Source organism: Poecilia formosa, unplaced genomic scaffold (assembly GCF_000485575.1).
Source record: "Poecilia formosa unplaced genomic scaffold, Poecilia_formosa-5.1.2 Scaffold767, whole genome shotgun sequence".
Lineage (NCBI taxonomy): Eukaryota > Metazoa > Chordata > Actinopteri > Cyprinodontiformes > Poeciliidae > Poecilia > Poecilia formosa.
The window spans coordinates 1-20,886 of NW_006800706.1; the positions used below are offsets into that span (position 1 = coordinate 1).

At 36.6% G+C, this 20,886-nt stretch overlaps 2 protein-coding genes across 2 annotated transcripts; one reads left to right on the forward strand and one right to left on the reverse strand.

Moving 5' to 3' along the window:
• Positions 1 to 663: 663 nt before the first annotated feature.
• On the forward strand, positions 664 to 10,755 carry LOC103131468 (retinal Mueller cells isomerohydrolase-like). The gene is made up of 14 exons (XM_007543119.2): positions 664 to 807; positions 2,230 to 2,312; positions 3,333 to 3,483; positions 4,065 to 4,172; positions 4,300 to 4,441; positions 5,210 to 5,357; positions 5,567 to 5,648; positions 5,748 to 5,880; positions 6,795 to 6,937; positions 7,005 to 7,134; positions 7,518 to 7,632; positions 8,757 to 8,851; positions 8,927 to 9,038; positions 9,448 to 10,755. Exons 1-14 carry the CDS (start codon positions 701 to 703, stop codon positions 9,600 to 9,602), a joined length of 1,704 nt encoding a protein of 567 aa, XP_007543181.1. The 5' UTR covers positions 664 to 700; the 3' UTR covers positions 9,603 to 10,755.
• Positions 10,756 to 11,110: 355 nt separating this feature from the next.
• LOC103131465 (methylcrotonoyl-CoA carboxylase beta chain, mitochondrial) lies at positions 11,111 to 20,840 on the reverse strand. The gene is made up of 12 exons (XM_007543116.2): positions 20,692 to 20,840; positions 19,375 to 19,530; positions 17,900 to 18,096; positions 17,010 to 17,188; positions 16,848 to 16,928; positions 15,790 to 15,968; positions 14,360 to 14,576; positions 13,991 to 14,082; positions 12,910 to 13,066; positions 12,671 to 12,793; positions 11,687 to 11,902; positions 11,111 to 11,609 (listed from the first exon to the last, which is right to left on the reverse strand). Exons 1-12 carry the CDS (start codon positions 20,709 to 20,711, stop codon positions 11,523 to 11,525), a joined length of 1,704 nt encoding a protein of 567 aa, XP_007543178.1. The 5' UTR covers positions 20,712 to 20,840; the 3' UTR covers positions 11,111 to 11,522.
• Positions 20,841 to 20,886: the final 46 nt, after the last annotated feature.

The following is a 20,886-nucleotide window of genomic DNA, read 5'->3' on the forward strand; positions in this document are numbered from 1 at the left end:
CTTGAGCTGCTGTTGCTGTTTGAAGAAATGCACCAAAAACAACCAATCAGTCAGGAGGCGGGGCGTAGCGGTGTCAATCAAACTCATGCAGCTAAATCTCATAATGACAGAGAAACAACTACAGAGAAACTGTCTATCCGCTGTCATTGGTGGCCATGCTAACTAGACTTAGCATTCAAGACTGGATGATTGACAGCGCTAAGACCCGCCTCCTGGCTCTGATTGGTTGATTGTAGTTAAAACCTTTTTTGTTTTTCACAGTTTGACTCAGAACATAGTTACAGTTTCAACAAATGTCTAAAAATATATATTTTCTATAAAAGTTAAAGACTTCAGATGTTTTCCAGATTCATTCTCCTTCCTTCAAATGTAAAAAAAACAAAGTTTCCCAAACGTTTGCTGAAAACCATCAGGAACTAATCAGCTCTAATTGTTTCTGCATGTTCATCTACAAAGGACGGCGGGTTTTAAAATTCAACTTTACTGGTGCGACCCCCATCATTAGGAGGAGAGACTGGTCGTGTTTCTAGGTCGAGAGAAAATCCAACATGGAGGCGAGGTTCTGGCGTCTGAAAGGAGCCGAGACAAAGCTGGTCTGTTCAGACGGGGAGAGACGGGGAGGCGTGGGTGAAAGTTTGAGGAGGAGGAGGGGAAAGTGGGAGGAAAGGAGAAAAGGGAAGAAGAGGAGGAGTGAGGAAGGATGGGGGAGCAGCAGGAAATGTTTGTGTGGTTTAAATCTGAACCAGAGTCTCTTCTGAAAGCAGTCAGCGAGTCCAGGAGGAGATTCAGCAGCAACATGGTCAGCCGGTGAGGAGACATTTCCATTATTTACTCTGAAAACGGTTGAGTCAGTTCTGACGGTGAAATGTTTTAACTTTTTGAGACGTTTTACTGAAAGAGAAAACGCCAAACCTTACCAAGTGTCTTATTACGCTTGGAATAAAACTAAACTAACTTAAAAATAATTTGGAACAAAAAGTTACTTCTGAGTTGGTTTTGTCCTGATTCCACTGTAGTAAGATATTTGTACTAGAAACTAAACCAATAAAAAACTTTGTAGGAGTTTGTGTTTTTCTGGTGCAGATTAAATTCTGGTATGGAAATGTTTTGGTTTTCTGAAATGAAACCAGAGACGTTTTACTGAAAAAACACAACATCTTAAGTATTGTCTTCTAATTTCTAGTACAAATGTCTTGAAATAAGACTAAACAAACTTAGAGAACTTTTCAGCAACATATAGGAGCTTGTTTTAAACCAGCAACTCCTTAGTATTAATAAAAAGCAGTAGGCAAATTATTTCACTCATAAAATGAGTAAAATGTCTTATACTGCTGGTGGAACTAGAACTGGGTTGCTAGGTAACCAACTGGGTTGCTAGGTAACCGGCTGGGCTTGGCTGTGGTTGCTAGGTAACGGCACACAGCCTGTCATAAAATGATCTGCCAGTGGAACTAGAACTTTTTAATCAATATTGAGAAATTTCTGACTTAAAACAAGCTCCTATTTCTAGCTGAATAGTTACTTTCAAGTTAGTTTTGTCTTATTTCAAGATATTTGCTCTAGAAACTTGATCAAAGATACTGTTGTTGTTGTTTTTTATAGAGTTAAAATGAGATGGAAAGTTTCCCAGACTTGGAAAAACAGCCTAACCATTCCAGCTTTTAACAGTTCCAAAGTTAACTAAGAAAACTTTTAAAAAGCCGTTTTTAATGTTAGAAACCACAGAAGAGATCAACCTGGAGACGAGATGAGAAGTTTCTCCAAAACATTGAATAGAGAAAAGAAGGTTGTAAGACTTTAAAAGAAAGATTAAGGAGAAAAATCAGATGGAAAGTCCAGACTAACAAAGGAATGTAAAATGGGCGTAGAGGGACAAATTGAAAGCTGGTGTTGTGAAGCTGCCAGGACTGATGGGAACTGTAAACAGTTATGATTTGTGAACCAATTTAATGCGCCAAAACTGTTACTCAATACCATTTATACATAAAAATACATTCTCAGTCGTCAGCCTGTTTGAAAATATTCACTTTTTCCACATTTTAAGTTAAAATCTTAACCTCTTTCTGCAAAACTACACATTTTGACCATATAGAAATAAAGTTTGAGTGCTTTCTAAATTTATTAGAAATAGAAAATCAAAATAATCTCATTTACATAATTTCACATGATTTAATGCTTTAGTTATGTTGGAGGTTTGATGTTTCAATGTGGTTTCAACTTTGTTGTCAGAGTGGAACATCCTGCTGCAGGTTACCAGAAGATCTTTGAGACGGTGGAGGAACTAAATGAACCGATTTCTGCAGAAATAACTGGTAAAAACACAAAAACAGATGGGAGATTTAGTTATTGACAACTATAAACATAAAAACAAACTTTACTAACTTAAACTATTCAACAAGCTGTTAAAATGGACTTTATGCATCACTGGCAACTTGTATTTTTGCCACTTTTGCAGAAATGTCCATTGCTAAAAAGTCTAGAAAGATGGTTTTATATTAAAATTGGTTTTATCTGATGATCTGTATTATACTATAGATATGTCAAAATGCATTTTGACTATCCAGAATAGTAAGTTAAGATCTCTACATCTAGATTCCGACTGGTAAGAATAATAATTCATGATATCTTCAATTACATTTATCTCAAATATTTTTCTTTTCTTTTTTGATCATTTATGGAAATTTAAAAATGCAACCTAAATCTGTGACATTCTGACTAAACAGAAAGCTAACTCAAAGTAATGTCACTGTTAATTTAAAATATCTGAAATAGAAAGTGGTCTAATTAAAGATATTTCTAAAATATTTGAAGATATCTTTGACTCGTTAAAATTATTCTTCCAGGTTTATCTAATTTAGTTTTCACTAGTCAATTGTTGCTTTCAAGATATCTGCAGTTTAATTTTTACTTGTGAAATATATCTAGTACTGTCTAAAAATACATTTAAAATATCTTGAATCAGAATTATAACCATTCAGAACAAAAGTCGGATATCTTTAATTTACTTTAATTGTTATTTGAAATCTGTTTCAGATATTCAGTGATTTATTAGGTGTCTTGAATTAAATCTCACAAATTAAAAGTGAATCTGACGTCATTTATGGCAGTCAGAATGTAATTAGCTAAATCTTAATTTACTAATATGTCTAGTCATAAACCACTTTTAGATATCTGGAATGTAATCGATTTTATGTTGAATCGACTTGCCATATAAACATTCAATCCAACAGGAGGAAGTATGGGAGCTCAGAAGAGTCGATATGAGGGCATTAAATGATGGAGGAACGTGTGTTATGTTATAATCAGATGATTTTGATGAACTGTCCCCCCAGGTGTTTTCCCGTCATGGCTCAGAGGAAGCGTCCTCCGGATGGGTCCGGGTCTTTTCGAGATCGGGGACAAACCGTTCCACCATTTATTTGACGGACAAGCTCTGATCCACAAGTTTGACCTGAAGGGTGATCAGGTGACGTATTTCAGGAAGTAAGAATGCACCTCAAATTTAAAAATGTTCAGCTGCTGCCTGTACATAAGCACACATACACTGCATGTCAGGGTCGCTCCGGGAGAAAATTCCTGCCAAAAAACTCAGTAATTCTGTAGAAAAACTTGGAAATTTCGGAGTTTCAAAAGTCAAAAATTTGTAAGAAAAAACTTTTGAAATTAATTGTTTCTGGAACAATAAGCAGATTTCTGAGTTTCAGAAATTATTTTGAAAATTTAAGCTCAGAAATGTCCAAGATTTGCTAGAAAATTCTAGCAATTCTTTTAATTTCACAACTAAGAAACATTCTTGTTTTTTCTCCAGTAAATTTCAGAGATTAATTTAACATTTTTTTCTTGCAAATTTTTGACTTTTTGAGTTCATATATTTCCATGTTCATTTCTAGAAAATTTCTGAGATTAATCTAAAATTTTGATTTTTTTCTTGCAAGTTTTTTGAAACTGAGAAAATGTCCATGTTTTGTCTAGAAAATTTCTCACATCATTCTTAAAGTTTGAGAATTGTTTTGTTGAACATGTGCCATTTTTATCTTTAATGGCCCTGATAATCTTTGTTTCAGGTTCATCAGGACGGATGCATATGTTCGGGCCATGACAGAAAACCGGGTCGTCATCACAGAGTTCGGCACCGCTGCCTATCCAGACCCCTGCAAAAACATTTTCTCCAGGTAAAATTGAAGTTAATGTTTACCTGGCTGTTAACACAAACAATCCATTTAATTAATAGCAGCCTAGCACAAGGTAGGTCTAAAGTCGGGTTTAAATCAGTTTTTTGTTGTGCTTGTGTCTGTTCAGGTTCTTTACGTACTTCAGAGGCATTGAAGTGACAGATAACTGCTTAGTAAACGTTTATCCGATCGGCGAGGATTTTTACGCCGTCACAGAGACAAACTTCATCACCAAAGTGGATCCAGATTCACTGGAGACACTGAAGAAGGTAAGAAGGTTGGAATTTACCAGAAATCATTCAGTTCAATTCACAAATACTTTATTTACTCCAAAGGAAAATTTAATGTTGCAAATAATTTCATCCAAGTATCTTCAAAGAGTAGTGGATGGAGATGCTGGAGGCAGGAAAGATCTCCAGTAGCAGTCAGTCTTGCAACGAGTCTGAAGATGTCTCTGACTGAAGACCATATGATGAATATTTAGTTTGCTAACAAAATAGTTATGTTCCTAGCTAAATACTTAGCTGGGAAATTAGTTAGCTGGGAACCTAATAATATGAAATTTGCTAACTAAACATTTAGCTATGAAGCTCAATATTTAGCCAGCTTCATAGCAAGATAAATACTTAGCTCGGACCGAAATATTCATCTTGTTTGCTAGCTAAATATTTATCTTCTTAACTAAATATTTAATTTTAAGTTGAATATTTATTTTGCTTGCCAAATATTTAGCTACATAGCTAAACATTTAGCTAGCTTGATTGCAAGATAAATATTTAGCTTCCTAACTTAATTATTTAATATTTAATTTGCAGATTAAAGTATTTAGTTTGGAACTACATTTAAAAATGTGTGAAAAACATGGTAAAAATATAATTTAGAAAATTGAACACCTACTTTTTCCCCTATGACAGATTAAAGAAACTAAAATATTGCTGTTAATTTTTTACAGCGGTCTTTCCAAGCGCCATCTCATAAATTTGGGGAAACATATATCAGGTGATTTCTGTGTGATTTCTTTATAATTTGTTTCTCAGGTGGATCTGTGTAAATATCTGTCCATTAACGGAGTCACAGCGCATCCCCACGTTGACGCAGACGGTTCGCTCTACAACATCGGGAACTGCTTTGGCAAAAACATGAGTCTGGCGTACAACATCGTCAAGATCCCGCCGGCACAGAAAGGTGGGAAACGCCGTCAGCAGGAAACGCAGAGACAAATGTGAAATACGTGTTGCAGGCCTCTTTGTCAAATCAAAAAGTTATGGTCTGTCGGTCAATCTGTCAAAAAGAGCACATTCTTTTCCAACAGAAAAAGTAGACTGTTTGGTAGATAAAATAAAAAATGAAATGAAGCAAAATAAGTATCAGTAAAATCATTTTTTTGTCCTTAGATAAATCAGATCCCATTGAGAAATCCCAAGTTGTGGTCCAACTACCCAGCAGTGAAAGATTAAAGCCTTCCTACATCCACAGGTTCACATTTACACTCTAGAAATTTTGTTTTTTTATTTTACTTTTCATCAGTTTAGTCCATTTAAATCAGTCTGTTTTGATCTGTTTTGCTCTCCGTAGTTTTGGTATGACTGAGAACTACTTTGTGTTTGTGGAGCAGCCGGTGAAGATCAACCTGCTCAAGTTTCTGTCGTCTTGGAGCGTCAGAGGAGCGACGTACATGGACTGCTTTGAATCCAACGAAAACATGGGGGTAACAACGGCTTCAGGGGCGGCCATAGAGTTTTACCTGTAGGGGGCCATGCAGGGGCACAAACAGAGCAATGGCGGTGTACTAAAATTTTAATATTTTAGTGAAACAATTTCTTTACCCAAACAAAACACGGGGATCTGTTTGGCATGTGAAAACTATACATCAGATTTGTTTGTTACAGTACAACAATGTAATATGGGCCAAAATAGAAAAATGAGGTGTAAATTTCCGCCAAAACATTTTTAGATTAATCCCAGAAATTGCCTGGAAACAACACAGAAATTTCTGAGCTTAAATATGTGAAGATTTAGCATGAACAGCTCAAAAACTTTGAGATTCTTCTCAGAAATTTTCTAGAAAAAAATAGGAAATTTATCAGTTTCAAAAATGGAAAATCTTCAACTTTTTAAACTTTAAAAGTGGAAAATTTTTCAAATGTTCAAAATCAGAAATTTCCAAGATTTTTTTTTTCTTTTTTGTTTTGCAGAAAATTTCTGATATTTTTTGGGCGGAAATGTACTTCTCTTTTTTTTTCTATCTACAATGACCCAAATACTGATAACAGAAATATGGAAAAGGATTAGCCCCACTAGAAAAAAAAACCTGAATTCTGACTTTAATCTTCTGAGATCAAAAGTCAGAGCTATGGAAAAAATTCAAAATGAGTTTTTTTTTCCTGTGGCCCTAATCGTCTTCCATACATAAATGACGAGGTGTATAAAATGCTTATTTATATCTGATCTGACATGAACAAACTGATCAGCAGCTCTGACTGGGACGTCCAATCAGATTTTAAGCGGTGCTGGTGGCCCCCCCAGCCACCCCTGTAGCTACGCCCCTGCTCTACAACATAAAATATCAAAACGTTGATTTTTTTCCGGTCCTTTGAATCATTTAGTGTTTATTTGCTGCAGACGTGGTTCCACTTGACGACTAAGGATCCTGCAGGTTATATGACAAACCACAAATTCAGAACCTCGGCTTTCAACCTGTTTCACCACATCAACGCCTACGAAGACCAGGGATTCATCGTGGTCGACCTCTGCACGTGGAAAGGGTGATTGAGAAGCTCCGGATATCTCTATTTGTTGATAGAAACACTGATATTTTATTCGTATTTCCAGGCATGATTTTGTGTACAACTACCTGTACCTGGCCAACCTGAGGCAGGAGTGGGAGGAGGTAAAGAAAGCGGCGATGCGTGCGCCTCAGCCGGAGGTCAGGCGATACGTTCTGCCGTTGGATATTCACAGGGTGAGAACAGAAACGATCACTTTACGCTGCCTATCCTAATCTCATTTTATCCTGTTAAAAACACCTTTACCATTTAATCATAAAACACAAATCATAACACATAGTTATGCTAATGCTAAGCACTATTTAGCAGAGAGGCTAATGCTAAAATGCTAACTTCAGTTGAAATTACATTTTACATTAACCATATATTCATTAATGCCCTTAAATATTGTATTTATGGCTTAATATATTGTTCACTATTATCCTTGTTTTATTTTGTTCACGTTGTTTGAAATTGTTATTTTTAGCTTAGCTGTGAAACTATGAAAACGTTTAGCGCACTTAGCGCTAAACGTTTTTAGCGCTAAGTAATTTTAATTACTTTTTCTGCATTCGTTCAGGAAGAACAAGGCCGAAACCTTGTGTCTCTGTCCTACACAACAGCAACTGCCGTCCTCCACAGCGACGGATCCATCTGGCTGGAGCCTGAAGTTCTGTTCTCTGGACCGAGACAGGGTGAACACACACGCACTCACACACACGCGCACACACGCCTGCCTTTCGGTTCTGTTTTTACAGTGTTGCTAAGATGAAATCAGGTTTCACAGAGAAATGTTTTGGGCTGAAGCCACTGCTTTGCTTAACAGTTCTACTGTAAAATTAAAACCCCAAGAAATCAACATTTCACTATATTTGCATTGATTAATTTAATTTGACAGGGACCAATACAAATGCATAGATCAAAACAACCTAACGTGTGAATAGCCAAAGCTAATTCACTTGTCCCTAGAAGGAACTTTAACAGTTTATTAAAATGAAAAGTTAAAATCAGTGATGAATACAATAAAATTATGAAAAAGAGATATAAAAAACCACTGAATCAAAACTATTATAATATTTGGATAGTTTTAAAATTCTAATCAATTTAAAGGTGAAGAAATATGATTTTTTTTTTTAGGGAAGCTGAAATTTTTTTTGCACTTGGGAAGAAATGTGTTAGTATTTTAAAGGAGACCTGTTTTGCAAATGTCACATTTTTGCACATATTCATTCTTCCTTTTAGGTTTTTACAGCTTCTAAAAGCAGCCTGAATAAGTTAATACTTTTTGGTGTTTGAAAATGAGCCGTGTCAAAAACCTTTCAAATGTAAAATCACATTTCACTGGCACTGCGCTGTTACCTAGCAACCCTAGCAGAGTTCCGGCCATTACCTAGCAACCTCAGCAGAGTTCCTGCTGTTACCTAGCAACCCCAGCAGAGTTCCTGCTGTTACCTAGCAACCCCAGCAGAGTTCCAGTACATTTGGTCTGCTGGTTTCACCGTTGTATGCTCTGTACAATGGCTGCTGGAAAAGAAAAAGTATTTTGTTGTTGACTTCCCATCCAGAAACCACTTGATGCATTCTTGTTTGTTGTGCAGGAGGCTCCACTTCTGCTTTTCAAAAATGTACAGTTGAATAATAGAGTATCTGTTTGCAGCCATTTTCACATGCAAATGTAAACACTGAGTTGGGGGCGTGGCCAGCAACAGCTTATTGGAATTTAAAGTGACAAGACGCCCTAAAACAAAGTACAATCTTACATAAGAATGATTTTCTGTTTTGTTGTTGTTTTTTTCTATGTCCCTTTTGTCTTTTTCAGCCTTCGAGTTTCCACAGATTAACTACTCCAAGTGTTGTGGAAAGAAATACTCATTTGCATATGGCCTCGGACTCAACCACTTCATCCCTGACAGGGTAGGGGACAGAGAGAGTGGAGGTGACCTCACACATACACACAGATTTGTTACCTGCTGTTGGTTTCTGCCTCAGATCGTCAAGCTTAATGTCCAGACCAAAGAGACATGGGTGTGGCAGGAGGAAGACTGTTACCCATCAGAGCCGCTGTTTGTTCCCACACCTGGAGCCACGAAGGAAGACGAAGGTAAGAAAGTTTAAATTCATGACATTTTTTATGTAAATTTGCATTAAAGGTGTCAATTTTCACTATATAATGAAAAGTTGACACTTTTAATGAACTTTTAATGGCATTGTTAATGCAACACTGATTTAAAGTTCACATTTTGTTAACCATTAATACAAAGTTGACACTTTTAATGCTCTTGTAATGACATTTTTAGTCCAACTTTGCTTTAAAAGTGTCATTATTTACTATTATTTCAGCCTGTATCAGTTGGCTGCGCTGACCATTGGCGCCATCTACTGGATGGCAGCCAAATTACAACAGTAAAATGATTTCTGAGCAAACGCTATTAGTTAATCGATTGGAACTAATTTTAATCTAATAAACTATCCTCTATTCGGTATATTAATCCTCTGTCTGACTTCTGCAGGCGTGTTGCTGAGTGTGGTGGTGAAGCCGGGCGCAGAGAGACCAGGTTTCCTGCTGGTTCTGGACGCCATGATGCTAACGGAGCTAGCTAGGGCCGAAGTCAACGCCGTCATCCCCGTCACTTTACACGGGACGTACAAACCGCCTTCATCCTAAACACACCAGTTAATCCCCGTTTTATAGTTATTGATGATAATAATACTTTCAGAACAGTTTGTAAATCAAATACCACTCTCGTTACAGCTAAGGTTTCAATGATGACATAGATTTAAAGCAGAGCAGATCAGGACTTAGATGTCATCAGTTTTTTGTTTCATGTAATCAAAATCAAAGAAAATCTATTGGCTTTGGACATTAAAAGGCTCAATTTGAAGCTTGTTATTTTTAGTTTTTAGATCACTTTTAGGTTTGTAGTCAGTGATAGGCACACATCCGCTAATCTAACAGCAGAGCTAATTTTTCTTTTTTATTTAAAGATTTACAAACAAGGCAGTAATACAAATAAGTATTAGAAAACAAATGAAAAGTTAAAAGCATAAGCGCAGAATGGAAAGTAAATAAATAAAAACATTGAAAATTGGATAATTTCTGGCTTCTGAAATGCTAAATTATGTTCTATGATCTTGATATGTCTCTTAGCATTAGGGTTCACTATTACTTTAATGAATTTTACATAACATAGAAACTCATTGAGAAAAACACAAAACTTGGGAGACATTTTCTTACATTTGGATTTGTGTATATGATTATAAATTAGTTTTTCATTTTGCATTTTGATAACTTTGAAAAATTTATCACTTTTATCTTCCCCTAAATGAATTTTTCCAGATAAATTATCATCACTTATGTACTTGGCTGTTTTATAAACCTTCAGTTGAATAAAATTTTACATCTGTGTTCAAGACTTGGTTATCAATTAATACTGGAGGTAAAAATTAGCTCCATTATTAGCGGATTAACTCAGCATCGTCATGCTACCTGTACAGCTGTTGCTGCCTCAGTTAATTAGACTCGCCATGTTCCTGTGCTTTTATTTCCTGTGTTTTTCAATCATACATTAAAATGATTTTAGTTTAATTTTTATGTTACTGAATCCACATCTGCTTTATTCTCCATGCCTCCTTCATGTATTGGAGTTTACTTTTCCTTCATTGTTTGATCAAAAAAAAAAGCATGTTGGTATATTTCAGAGCAATTTCTGCTCAAAGCACTTAACATTTCAGTGTAATACATTTTATAAAGTGGATACAAATTGTTGATGTGTCTCGACTGTAAAATGTCAAATAAACAGTCTGTTTAAAACTGAAAAGTGTGGTGTGTTTGTGTTGTTTGTTGAGTTTTTAACTGAAGTTTAAATTTTATGGATATTTATATTTTTGGAATTGAGAAATTTTCCATGTTTTTTTCTTGAAAATTTCTCTGATTAATCTTAAAATTTCAGAAGATTTTCTCACAAATTTTGGACTTTTGAAACTCAGAACTTTTTTCCTAGAAGATTTCTGAGATTATTCTCAAATTTTCAACTTTTGGAGTTCTGAAATTTTCCTCAAAATGTCTGAGTATTTTGGCTGAAATGTACTCCTTTTTCCTGTTTTTCCTAATATGCCATTGTAGTCATGTGATAAATGTTGCAGAGCAGTGTAATAGCTGTAAACAAACACCAGTTTAGCAGCCAGTCATTTTATGTTATACAAACAAGCATAATTACAACATGTTTAGACATTTCTAATTACAGAATAATGCAGGTTGCAGGTTAAAAGCTTGTGGGGTTTTTAGACACAAAGTACTTCAAAATACAGTTTAGAGGATAAACAATTAAGGCCTTTTGGATTTGTAAAGATCAAGATGAATCTACAGGCTCTAAACTGCAGATTCACATTAGAGCAAATTTATGTTATGCTGCACACAGAAGAAAAAAGGGATTTTAAAAATATAAAAATGACATTCAGCATCCCTGAAGTTTTTTCTGCAGAATCTGCTGAAGTGAAATAACGTCTGCTGCATTAACATGGGAGCCATGATGACCCTTAAAAACAGGATCCAGATCTCAGAAAAGCAGGAGTTTTGGTAAGGCTTCTACATCCGCAGCAGCACAGACTGCTTTTTCTCTGTAGACAGCTGGTGGCGCTGTTGTTTGATAATATCCAGAGCGTCTCTGAGAACCTGCGAAGGAAAAGAAAATCAGACTTCTCCCACTTCCTCCTCGATTAATTTATATGAAAATAATTCAGCATTTTTACCTTCCTGGTTTCCTGAGGCAGAATGACTCCGTCGTCCCACATCCTGCCAGAGGAAAAGAACGCCGAACTTTCCTCCTCCAGCTTCTCGTTCAGCTTCTTCTCCTCTTCCTGTTTGGCGTCGGCAGGTAGCAGTGAGTCGGCGTGACCCGGCGCCGCCAGCGACACTCTGGCGTTGGGCCACAGGAACAGGAAGTTGGGATCAAACGCCCGTCCACACTGAGGACCAATGGGAGAGAAGACGATGAGCTTCATTGTTTTGTTATCAATTGGTATTTATCATCAGAGCAGACAGAAATCACATGTGAGGTACCACAAGATGCAATCCTGGGACCCTTTCTATTTAACATAAATTTTTAAACTGAAAAACAATTTTTATGCAGTAAAAAAAATTGAAAGTGAAAAATTATTTTAAAATGGAAAATAAAAAAAACTGAAACTGCAAAATAGATTTTTTTTACTGACAAGAAACTGAAAATGAAAAATTATTTTTAATCTGGAAACTTGAAAATTTGAAATTGCGAAACAATTTTTATACTGGAAAAAAAATTTAAAGTAAAAAAAAGAGATTTTTGAATCTTTTTCAATTTTAAAATATTTTTGAAACCCTTTATGGCATCAATTTAGCTCTATAGAATTAACTAATTCCATGCTCTTATTTAAACAAATAATTTTATATTGAAAAAAGAAAACTTTGAAATTAAAAAACTAAAAAACTTTAAACTGAACAATTTTATACAGAAAAATATTTGAAAGTGGAAAAAGCCTTGAATCTGAAAAGTAGTTTATAATCTTTTTCAAATTACTTTAATTTTACTTCAGTTTTCAAATTGTATTTTCAGTTAAATTTACATATATAATTTTTTTAAAACAAACTATATGGCAGCTATTTAGCTCAATATAATTAAGTAATTTCATGTTCTAAATCACTCAAGATACAGACATTAAGACACAGAAAGACGAAGGAAAACCAGTTTGGTTGCTCACCATGGCATAACTGTCGCCGCCATGGCAACCACCAATCACCACGGTGATTTTTGGGACAGAGGCACAGGCCACTGCTGACATCATCGAACCCTGAGCCTTCAAACGGTTGCTGTTCGTTTCTGCCTGTCAGAAAAAGACAGAAGAATCACTAATGTACGTCACTTTGCCGATTTTTAATCGCTTGTTTGTGTAAGTTTCGTTGTCATGGAGATACCAAAACGTTACTGGGCTGTTTCTACCTGTGCGGCGGAAAGCGTTAGCGCTGCTGCAGGCGCCGTGTTCTGGAGGAAAAGCAGCGGTACGTCTCTCTGGTCACACAGCTGGACGAAATGACTTCCTTTCAGCGCCGCTTCGTACGTTAGCGCTCCGTTGTTGGCTACTATTCCTACCAGGTGGCTAAAAACATAAAAAAGAACATACAAAATCAGACTTAATATAAAAATTAAATAAGATATGACGAAAGAATATTGTTTGTTATGGATGAAAATAGCAGAAGATATGATTAAAACAATTATACGGTCAAAATGAGAAGTTTAATACAGTTTAGATAAATAACAAATCTATATAACATTGTATCTGTGGTGGCAATAAATTGAAAGTACACAATAAAGTGTTTAAATTTATGATGGCATATTAGGGTAAATGTAGATATTAAAATATGGAGGAGGATATTTCTGCCAAAAAATCTCTCTCTGAGATTTTGAGATTCATCTAAAAAGGTTTTTGTTTTGTTTTTTTCCCAAAAAATCCCCAAAGAAATATGTTAATTTGAAATGTAAAAAATTGGCTAGAAAAAACTGAAATTTTGAGATTTCAGGAAAGTTTTCTAAGAAACTGAGTTTTCTGAGTGGAATATTTTTACTTGAGACTCAAATGTAAAAACTGTCTAATTATTTTTAATTATTCCTTTACTGTTAAAAAGTTTTCTGAATGTTTGTGATCAAATATAAAGGCTTCAAAAATAAAAGATTAATTTATTTTAGAGATGCAACTAGCAGTGGGTTATTGTGGCAATTAATCGAATAAAAACAAAATGGCCACAATCTGCAGATTTTTTTATTTAACCACATTATCACTTATTATAACTTGGGAAAATGTCTGGTTATTATAAGGAACTAGTGGTTTTACACCAATATTAAGTAATTACTTACTTAAAAGAAGCTCCTGTTTCTTGCTGAAAAGTTACTTCTAAGTTAATTTTGTCTTATTTCAAGTGTAATAAGATTTTAATTAGAAACTAGACCAAACATACTTAGTAAGAATTTTCGTTATTGCAATGTATTACATATGAATATAGTAGTGTTTGTTTTTTATTTTTACCCATGAATCTTTGCAAAACCAGTTACGAGTGTGGTTCCGTATCGACCTTTGAACTCCTGGAAGCGGCTCCCGTCTGTCAGTCGGCTCACAATCTGAGCGGGAAACAAAAATGCAACTTAGTTTTTGGGCATTCTACTAACCTCTTTATTTTATAAAAATGCAAGTTTAGGGAAAAAATTTGTGTTTATTCAGTCAATATTTAATACAACAGCTTTTTTAAAAAACACAACATAATAAAAAAAACAGTCCTTTATGTCATGGAAAGACAGTCAACCCTCTTGATACAAGAGAAAACTCAGGTTGTTAAGAAAATGGCAGCTTATCAGTTAATCAATAAGATCAATCAGTAATCTATAAGCAGTGTGTTACCATCTTCACATCCAGCGTGTGGCTGTAGCTCCGAGGAGCCAGACCCAGAAGCTCCTCTGGACTGTGCAGCGGCTGCTCTGCTGCTTTCCTCTTCGCCGTGTCCTCCTCCTCCTCCTCCTCCTCAGGCAGGTGGAGGTTCAGGGTGGAGATGATGTTTCTCGTGTGATCAAACGCCTCCTTCTCCTCCCACGCCAAGTGGTCCACACACCCACTCACCCTAAAACGAAGCAGCAATCAGAGACAGAGTCTCACTCACTTCTGTAGCTGCGTTTCCATTACAAATGTCTTTGTCTACATTTTATTCAAAAAAAGAAATTTTGCAATTGTGGTGTTTCCATTAAATAAGAAATTAAATTAAAATTACATGTGAATAAGCTTGTTCACGCGATGAGTCGTTGAAAATCATGGCTCTGAGGGACGTAAATAGATGAAATATATCCATAATTCAGCCGACAGATGAGACGTCTGCGTTTTATTCAGCCGTTGGAGCCGATACATTTACACCATTTTGGTGATTTTACAGAAGAGCTGCGACAGTTTTATGAACCGTGCGATGCTGAAAGCTGCACAATATCCAAATAAATAAACAATCATCCTCCTACCACTTCCTGTCGTCTTCTTCTGCGTTTCCAGCAGTAGTAAGATACGGCTGTTGATCACATGTGATGCAAAAAAGTAGCTGTGTTTCCATTAATGTGCTTAATGGAAACATGCCAATTTAGAGAAAAATTCACGTTTTTTGATCAAAAGCTTTTGTGCTAAGATGAGTCGCATAGAAATGGATGTATTTCACAAAACTGCAATGGCAACTGTTCGCATCACACAAGTCATGTGATCAACAACCGGATGTTACTACTGGTGGAAATGCTGAAGAAGACAACGACAGGAAGTCGTCTTCTTTTGGTTTGTAGTTTGTTTTGGACAATGTGCGGATCAGAAAAGTTGTCATTCTAAAGTGTTGAACTCATCGTTCTTCTGTAAAATTACCGAGAACATTTTCCCCAAAACGCTGCATACGTAGCCGCTCCTCAGTAGGCGGGGCTTGTCACTCCAACGCCTGAATAAGACATTAACGTCTGCTCCGATTGGCTGAAATATGAAAATATTTCACATAACTGTTTATATTTGTTGCTGTCGTGATTTTTAATGACTTATCACATAACAAGCTTATTCATTTTAATTTTAATTTCATTCGACATTTAATGGAAACTCAGCAATTCTGAAATTGTGTTTTTTTGGTATCAGGAGAATATAGACAAAGATTTGTTCACATTTGTAATAGAAACGCAGCTAGTGGCTCCATTGCAGTTTTGTGAAATATATCCATTTACAAAAACCTCGTTTTGTTTTTTTCTAAATTGACATGCTGTTTATAAGCAAATTTATTTTCGTAATTCCAGTTTGGAGCGGCTCTGAAGTTCGGCCCTTACTCGGCGTGGAGTCGGGCCCCTCCCAGGTCCTCCGGGGTCACCTCCTCTCCTGTAGCGGCTTTGACGAGCGGCGGGCCTCCCAGGAAGATGGTTCCTATCCGGTGCACCATCACCGCCTCCTCTGCCATGGTGGGGATGTAAGCTCCCCCCGCAGTGCACGAGCCGCACACCAGCGCCACCTTCCAACCCGTAAAGATGCACAAAAAGCCCTGAAATACTTCATGCAAAGTGCTTCACATGATGAAGACACAAAAACATCAAATAATCACCAGTTATAAACGCAGTAACATAACATTTTATCAATGTGGTGAACCTGTTTGTAAGTTTTTTTATTTATTTCACGTTGGCTGTTATACTGACTGAACAAATTAAAGTTGTTTTGTTTTTACATGTTTGATCATTTATGTCTGTGTTTTAAAAATAGAAACATTTTAACCCCCTTAGTTCTGAATTTTACCAACACAAAAACTGTTTTATCCAACTAATTTAAATTCCCATTCGGCATTGAAATAAAGGAATTTTTTTTTCTTACCAAAAAATTCACAAAAGTCTGTTTATACTCATAAACATTGAAATAAACGATTAGATACTTTTTTTTTACTCTGCATAGTAACACTAAATAATTAAGCAGTGGCTGATATTTTCCTGTTGTCCTTTTGGATGGAAGTTCAACTCTGAAAGAAATCCTACGATCTAAAATCAAAATAACTTCAAATATTGTCACTTGAAATACTTAAATTTACACTCAAGGCAACTTTTAGGCTACTATGAACTTGAATTTATATTTCTGATGGAAAGTAAACACCAACTCTTCTTTTTTAGTTTTAAAAATTGTCTGATGTGGAGATTAAGAACCTGAATGTCATCGATCAATAAGAAACTAGTTAATAAAAATAATCACTCAAATGATAAAATCCCTACTTTTTCATTTGTTTAAACCCAGGAATGCATCAGTGGACTTTGGGTCAATTCAGCTGTTTTTCTGTATCGGCTGATGCTAAACCTCAGATATCGGTATCGGAGTGGAAAAGTGGATCGGATCGTTCGTATTTTTTTACCTGTGGGATCTTCATGGCAGACATGATGGCTTCGTTATAGAAAGTCCTTCCTCCCTGGTTCTTGTCAGGAAAAATCTCTGACTGGATATTTATTAAATACAGAAAGGTGTTAGGAGCCAACATGGCGGTTGGTGTGATCCACCTGAATGTGATCAGCTGAACCTGTAAAGGTAGGAAAGCTCCTCCAGAGTCCACCAGGTAGACACAAGGCAGCCGGTTCTGGATGGCGACTTCCTGAGCTCTCAGCTGCTTCTTCACCGTGATCGGATACGCTGTGCCGCCTTTCACTGTGGCGTCGTTAGCAATGAACACACACCACAGGCCGTTGATCCTGCCAACGCCTGCACACACACACACACACACACGGTCATTCAGCTGGAAGTGTGTGAGAGGAACAACAGCTGCGTTTCCATTACAAATGTACACAAAACTTGGTTGATTATTCCTGCATTAAATAAGAAACAATGAAAATCACATGATAAATCTTAAAAAAAAAAAAACATGTCGCCCGTCATCCTCTAACTACTTCCTGTTGTCGTTCTCTTTGCTGTCGTTTGCACCAGCAGAGCTACTTTTACTTCAGTATAATTTTTGGGTGTTTGTTTCAAAGAATGCCAGACTGTATTGTTTTTAAAACTATGTTTACTGTGAAGTCTAATAAACACACACCTTTATTTTAAAAAACAAAAAACGCAAAAAAAAGTCACCTCATCCAAGCGGCAAAACTTTTTATCAGGAAAGAGAAGTTTTGTTCGAAATTGCAGTTTCCATTAAGCAGATTTACCTTCGTATTGTAAAACGCAGTAAATGTCGTCAGGTTTTATTTAATCAGCCACGGAGTTCACCAACACGCCGACTCTTCTTCATCGTCTCGTCTTTCGTCTAGCACCACCTCTGGTCAGGATTGGTAATGTCTCTACATTCCTAACTGCTTTGTGTGTCGTAAGCGACGTCAAATTGTGCGATTTTATTGTGAATGGAAACGCAGCTTCAGTCAGACTGGGCTGGATATTCAGGTTAAAGTACCAAAGACACAGCTAGGGGTTTCTGACCAGTCAGGCAGCCGGCTGAAGGGATGTCGCCGTACGGCAGACCCATCCCAGCGAACGGGGAAAGCTCCAGGAAGTCGTCATCGTCCAACAGGAAGCGGAGGCGGTCCCTGACCAGCAGCTTCCTGTTTCTCTGTGTGTGCCTGATTACAGCGTTTTCCCCTCCGCCTCGCCTCACCTTCTCCTGTAACTCTATGTACCTAACAGAGGAAAACAGACATTTAAACAAACTTCAGTCCTGAAAACCAAGATTATTATAGTTAACTAAATAACAAAATAATGAAAACGGACATTCAGAAAACATTTTCGTAAATAAAAACGGTAATTAATGGGGAAAACTATGACTAACTGGAACTATGTTGTTTGTTTATAGAACTAACAAAAACATACTGAAATTACAAACATAATACCCTTTGATTTATTAATCCATTTATTAGCCATTTGAACCGATGTGAAATTGATATTTTTCCTCCACACAAATGGTTTCTGCCAACTGTCGGCAAATTACAGCGCTAACGCTAGCAAACGTTGGAACAGCAGTCAGCTGGTTGTTCAACAATAATTTAATAAAAACATGCCTTTTGTTGAATATTCATTACTCAATTTAATTCTGTACCTAAAAATGAACCAAAGCATGAAAAACTAAAACTACTACTATAATAAAAACTAAACAATATCTAACTAATGAAAATGACCAAACACTCTAATTAAAACTAGCTAAATTAGACAAACCAAAAGGTCACAACGAAATAAAACTGAACTGTAATGAAAAACCCAAAACTATCATAACCCTACTAGAAAGTCTGGTTTGTTTGTGGTGAAGGGGAATCGACCCTGATTTGGACCAAAAAACAAAACTGGTCGGCCTACAGCCATAGATCTTGGTGCTCCTGATGGTGAGCAGTGCAGGACATTCTGGGTAAATACAACCAAAACAAAAAAGCTAGCCTAGCGTTGGCGGGAGAAATTACTCGTGATTTTTCCTAAAGACAAAAGAGAAATCCTGAAATCTGACGCTATTCCATTTTTGTTTTCAGTTCGTGCAGACGGAAGTCATGCTCAGTGTATCTTCAGAGGTTTTCTGTAATTTCCTTCCGTGGTTTTTGGTGCAGCGCCTCCACAGGCGAGGAGAGGAACAGATTGCTCGAAGGGTTTGGTTGGTTTGAATGAGAACCACAACTGAAAATGGGACAAATGTTGCGATTTTCATTTTCATCAGAATGCATCAGATTATCAGGTGGTGGTGAATGTTGCTTTGTTTCAGCTCATCCTGTTTCCATTCCTCAGTCAAATGGTGACGCTGTAGACACTCATTGTTTTTGATTCCACAACTGTCCAGCCTAATCTCCATGAAGTGAACAGAAGGTGATGCAGCTTTTTGTGACGTAACAAATGTTTGTGCTGCTGTTCTGTAACTCCTGTAAATAAATGAGGAATTTGGCATTTTTCATGCACTGTGATGTGTGAGCTGAACCTACTTGTTTTGGCAGGCGCGGCTGTTTCTCAGGTTTGCCTCGTAGACGTGGCGCTGGATGGGCAGCAGGGGGAGCTCCAGCACCGGGAAAGAACTGCGCAGAGCTTTCCGCTTCGCCGCCACAGAGCGAACAGAGAACGGCCGGCGCTGCTCAGCAAACCTGCAAAACACAAAACGAGAGCAAACGCACTAATACGGACCAAATACATCAAAATCAATGCAACGTTTTAGAGCTGAAATGATTCATTGGATTAATCAATAATTGACATAATTGTCAACTAATTGATTAATCGTTAACTGGAGTATACAGACTCAAAAAAGGCCATTTGCTGAAAGAACAACACACTCAGAGCAGTAATTAAGATAAAACTGTACAAAAAGAAATTACATTTTGCATTAAGATGGAAAAAAAAAAAAACTTGTCTGTATGCTCTACCCAGAACTCCTCAAATGATAGTTTTATTTTCACACAGTTTAAATTCTGTAAAAAAAAATAAAGAAAACTCCTCTTAGACACCTTTTGGTATCAATTATTACATAAACCAAAAAGTAAGTCAATCACTGTATTGATAAGTCAAATTGAAAGGGCTGAGTTTTTCACATAAGTATCTTTTTAGCTGTAAATGCATCAAATGCTACAAATGACCAGGCATTCACTAAATGAATGCTGTTGTTGCATGTTAGACGATAAAACGTTCATTAAATAATTTTATTCTAATATCCTCTTCATGAGTCTGCTTTATAACAACAGTGTCTTCAGTCAGAGGCTTTTTCACAGTCACTGTAACACAGACTGCTACAGGAGAACCTTCCTCTCCGACAGCCATCAGCATTTATTTGAAAAAGAATTGTATAATATGAGTTGCAACAACATGTAATTTCCCTTTAGGAGAAATACAGGATTTTTTTTATTTATTTAAATATGTTAACCTCTGAATGTAGTTGGTTGCGCTGGGGTATCTAAATCACTTTAAATGTGTAAAAAGTAAATAATAAAGACTATAATTTTCTTTCCATTTCAGTCATGTGCTACTTCGTGTTTAACAGTCGTAAGAAATAAATTAAAACTACCGATAATTTGTGTTTGCATGAGGAGAAAACGCTGAAAAAGTTTCGAGGGTGTGAATACTTTTTGGAAGCACTGTAGCACACAAAACTGAAGAGTCAAACGCTACATTAAAAAACACCGATGAAAAATAAGAGATAAACACAGCCTTGGCTCTAATCTCTGACAATGTTAAAGTGTGCCAAAGGTCGTCTGAACGCGCTGCGGATGTTAAATAAAAGATTATTACAAACAAATAATCACTCCTCTCGTTACCTTAAGATGCAGCGCTGCATGTTTCACAGGTTTCCGCTGCAACGCGGCTAATCACAGCTTTAATAAACTAATTCTGACTCCAAGATCCATTGATCTAAACTACAGCCAGAGAGCCAGGAAACGCTTCTTCTCTCTTTGTTGACAGCGGTGATTCCTGGACGCACTCCACTGCCCCCTTTCGGAACAACTGTAATT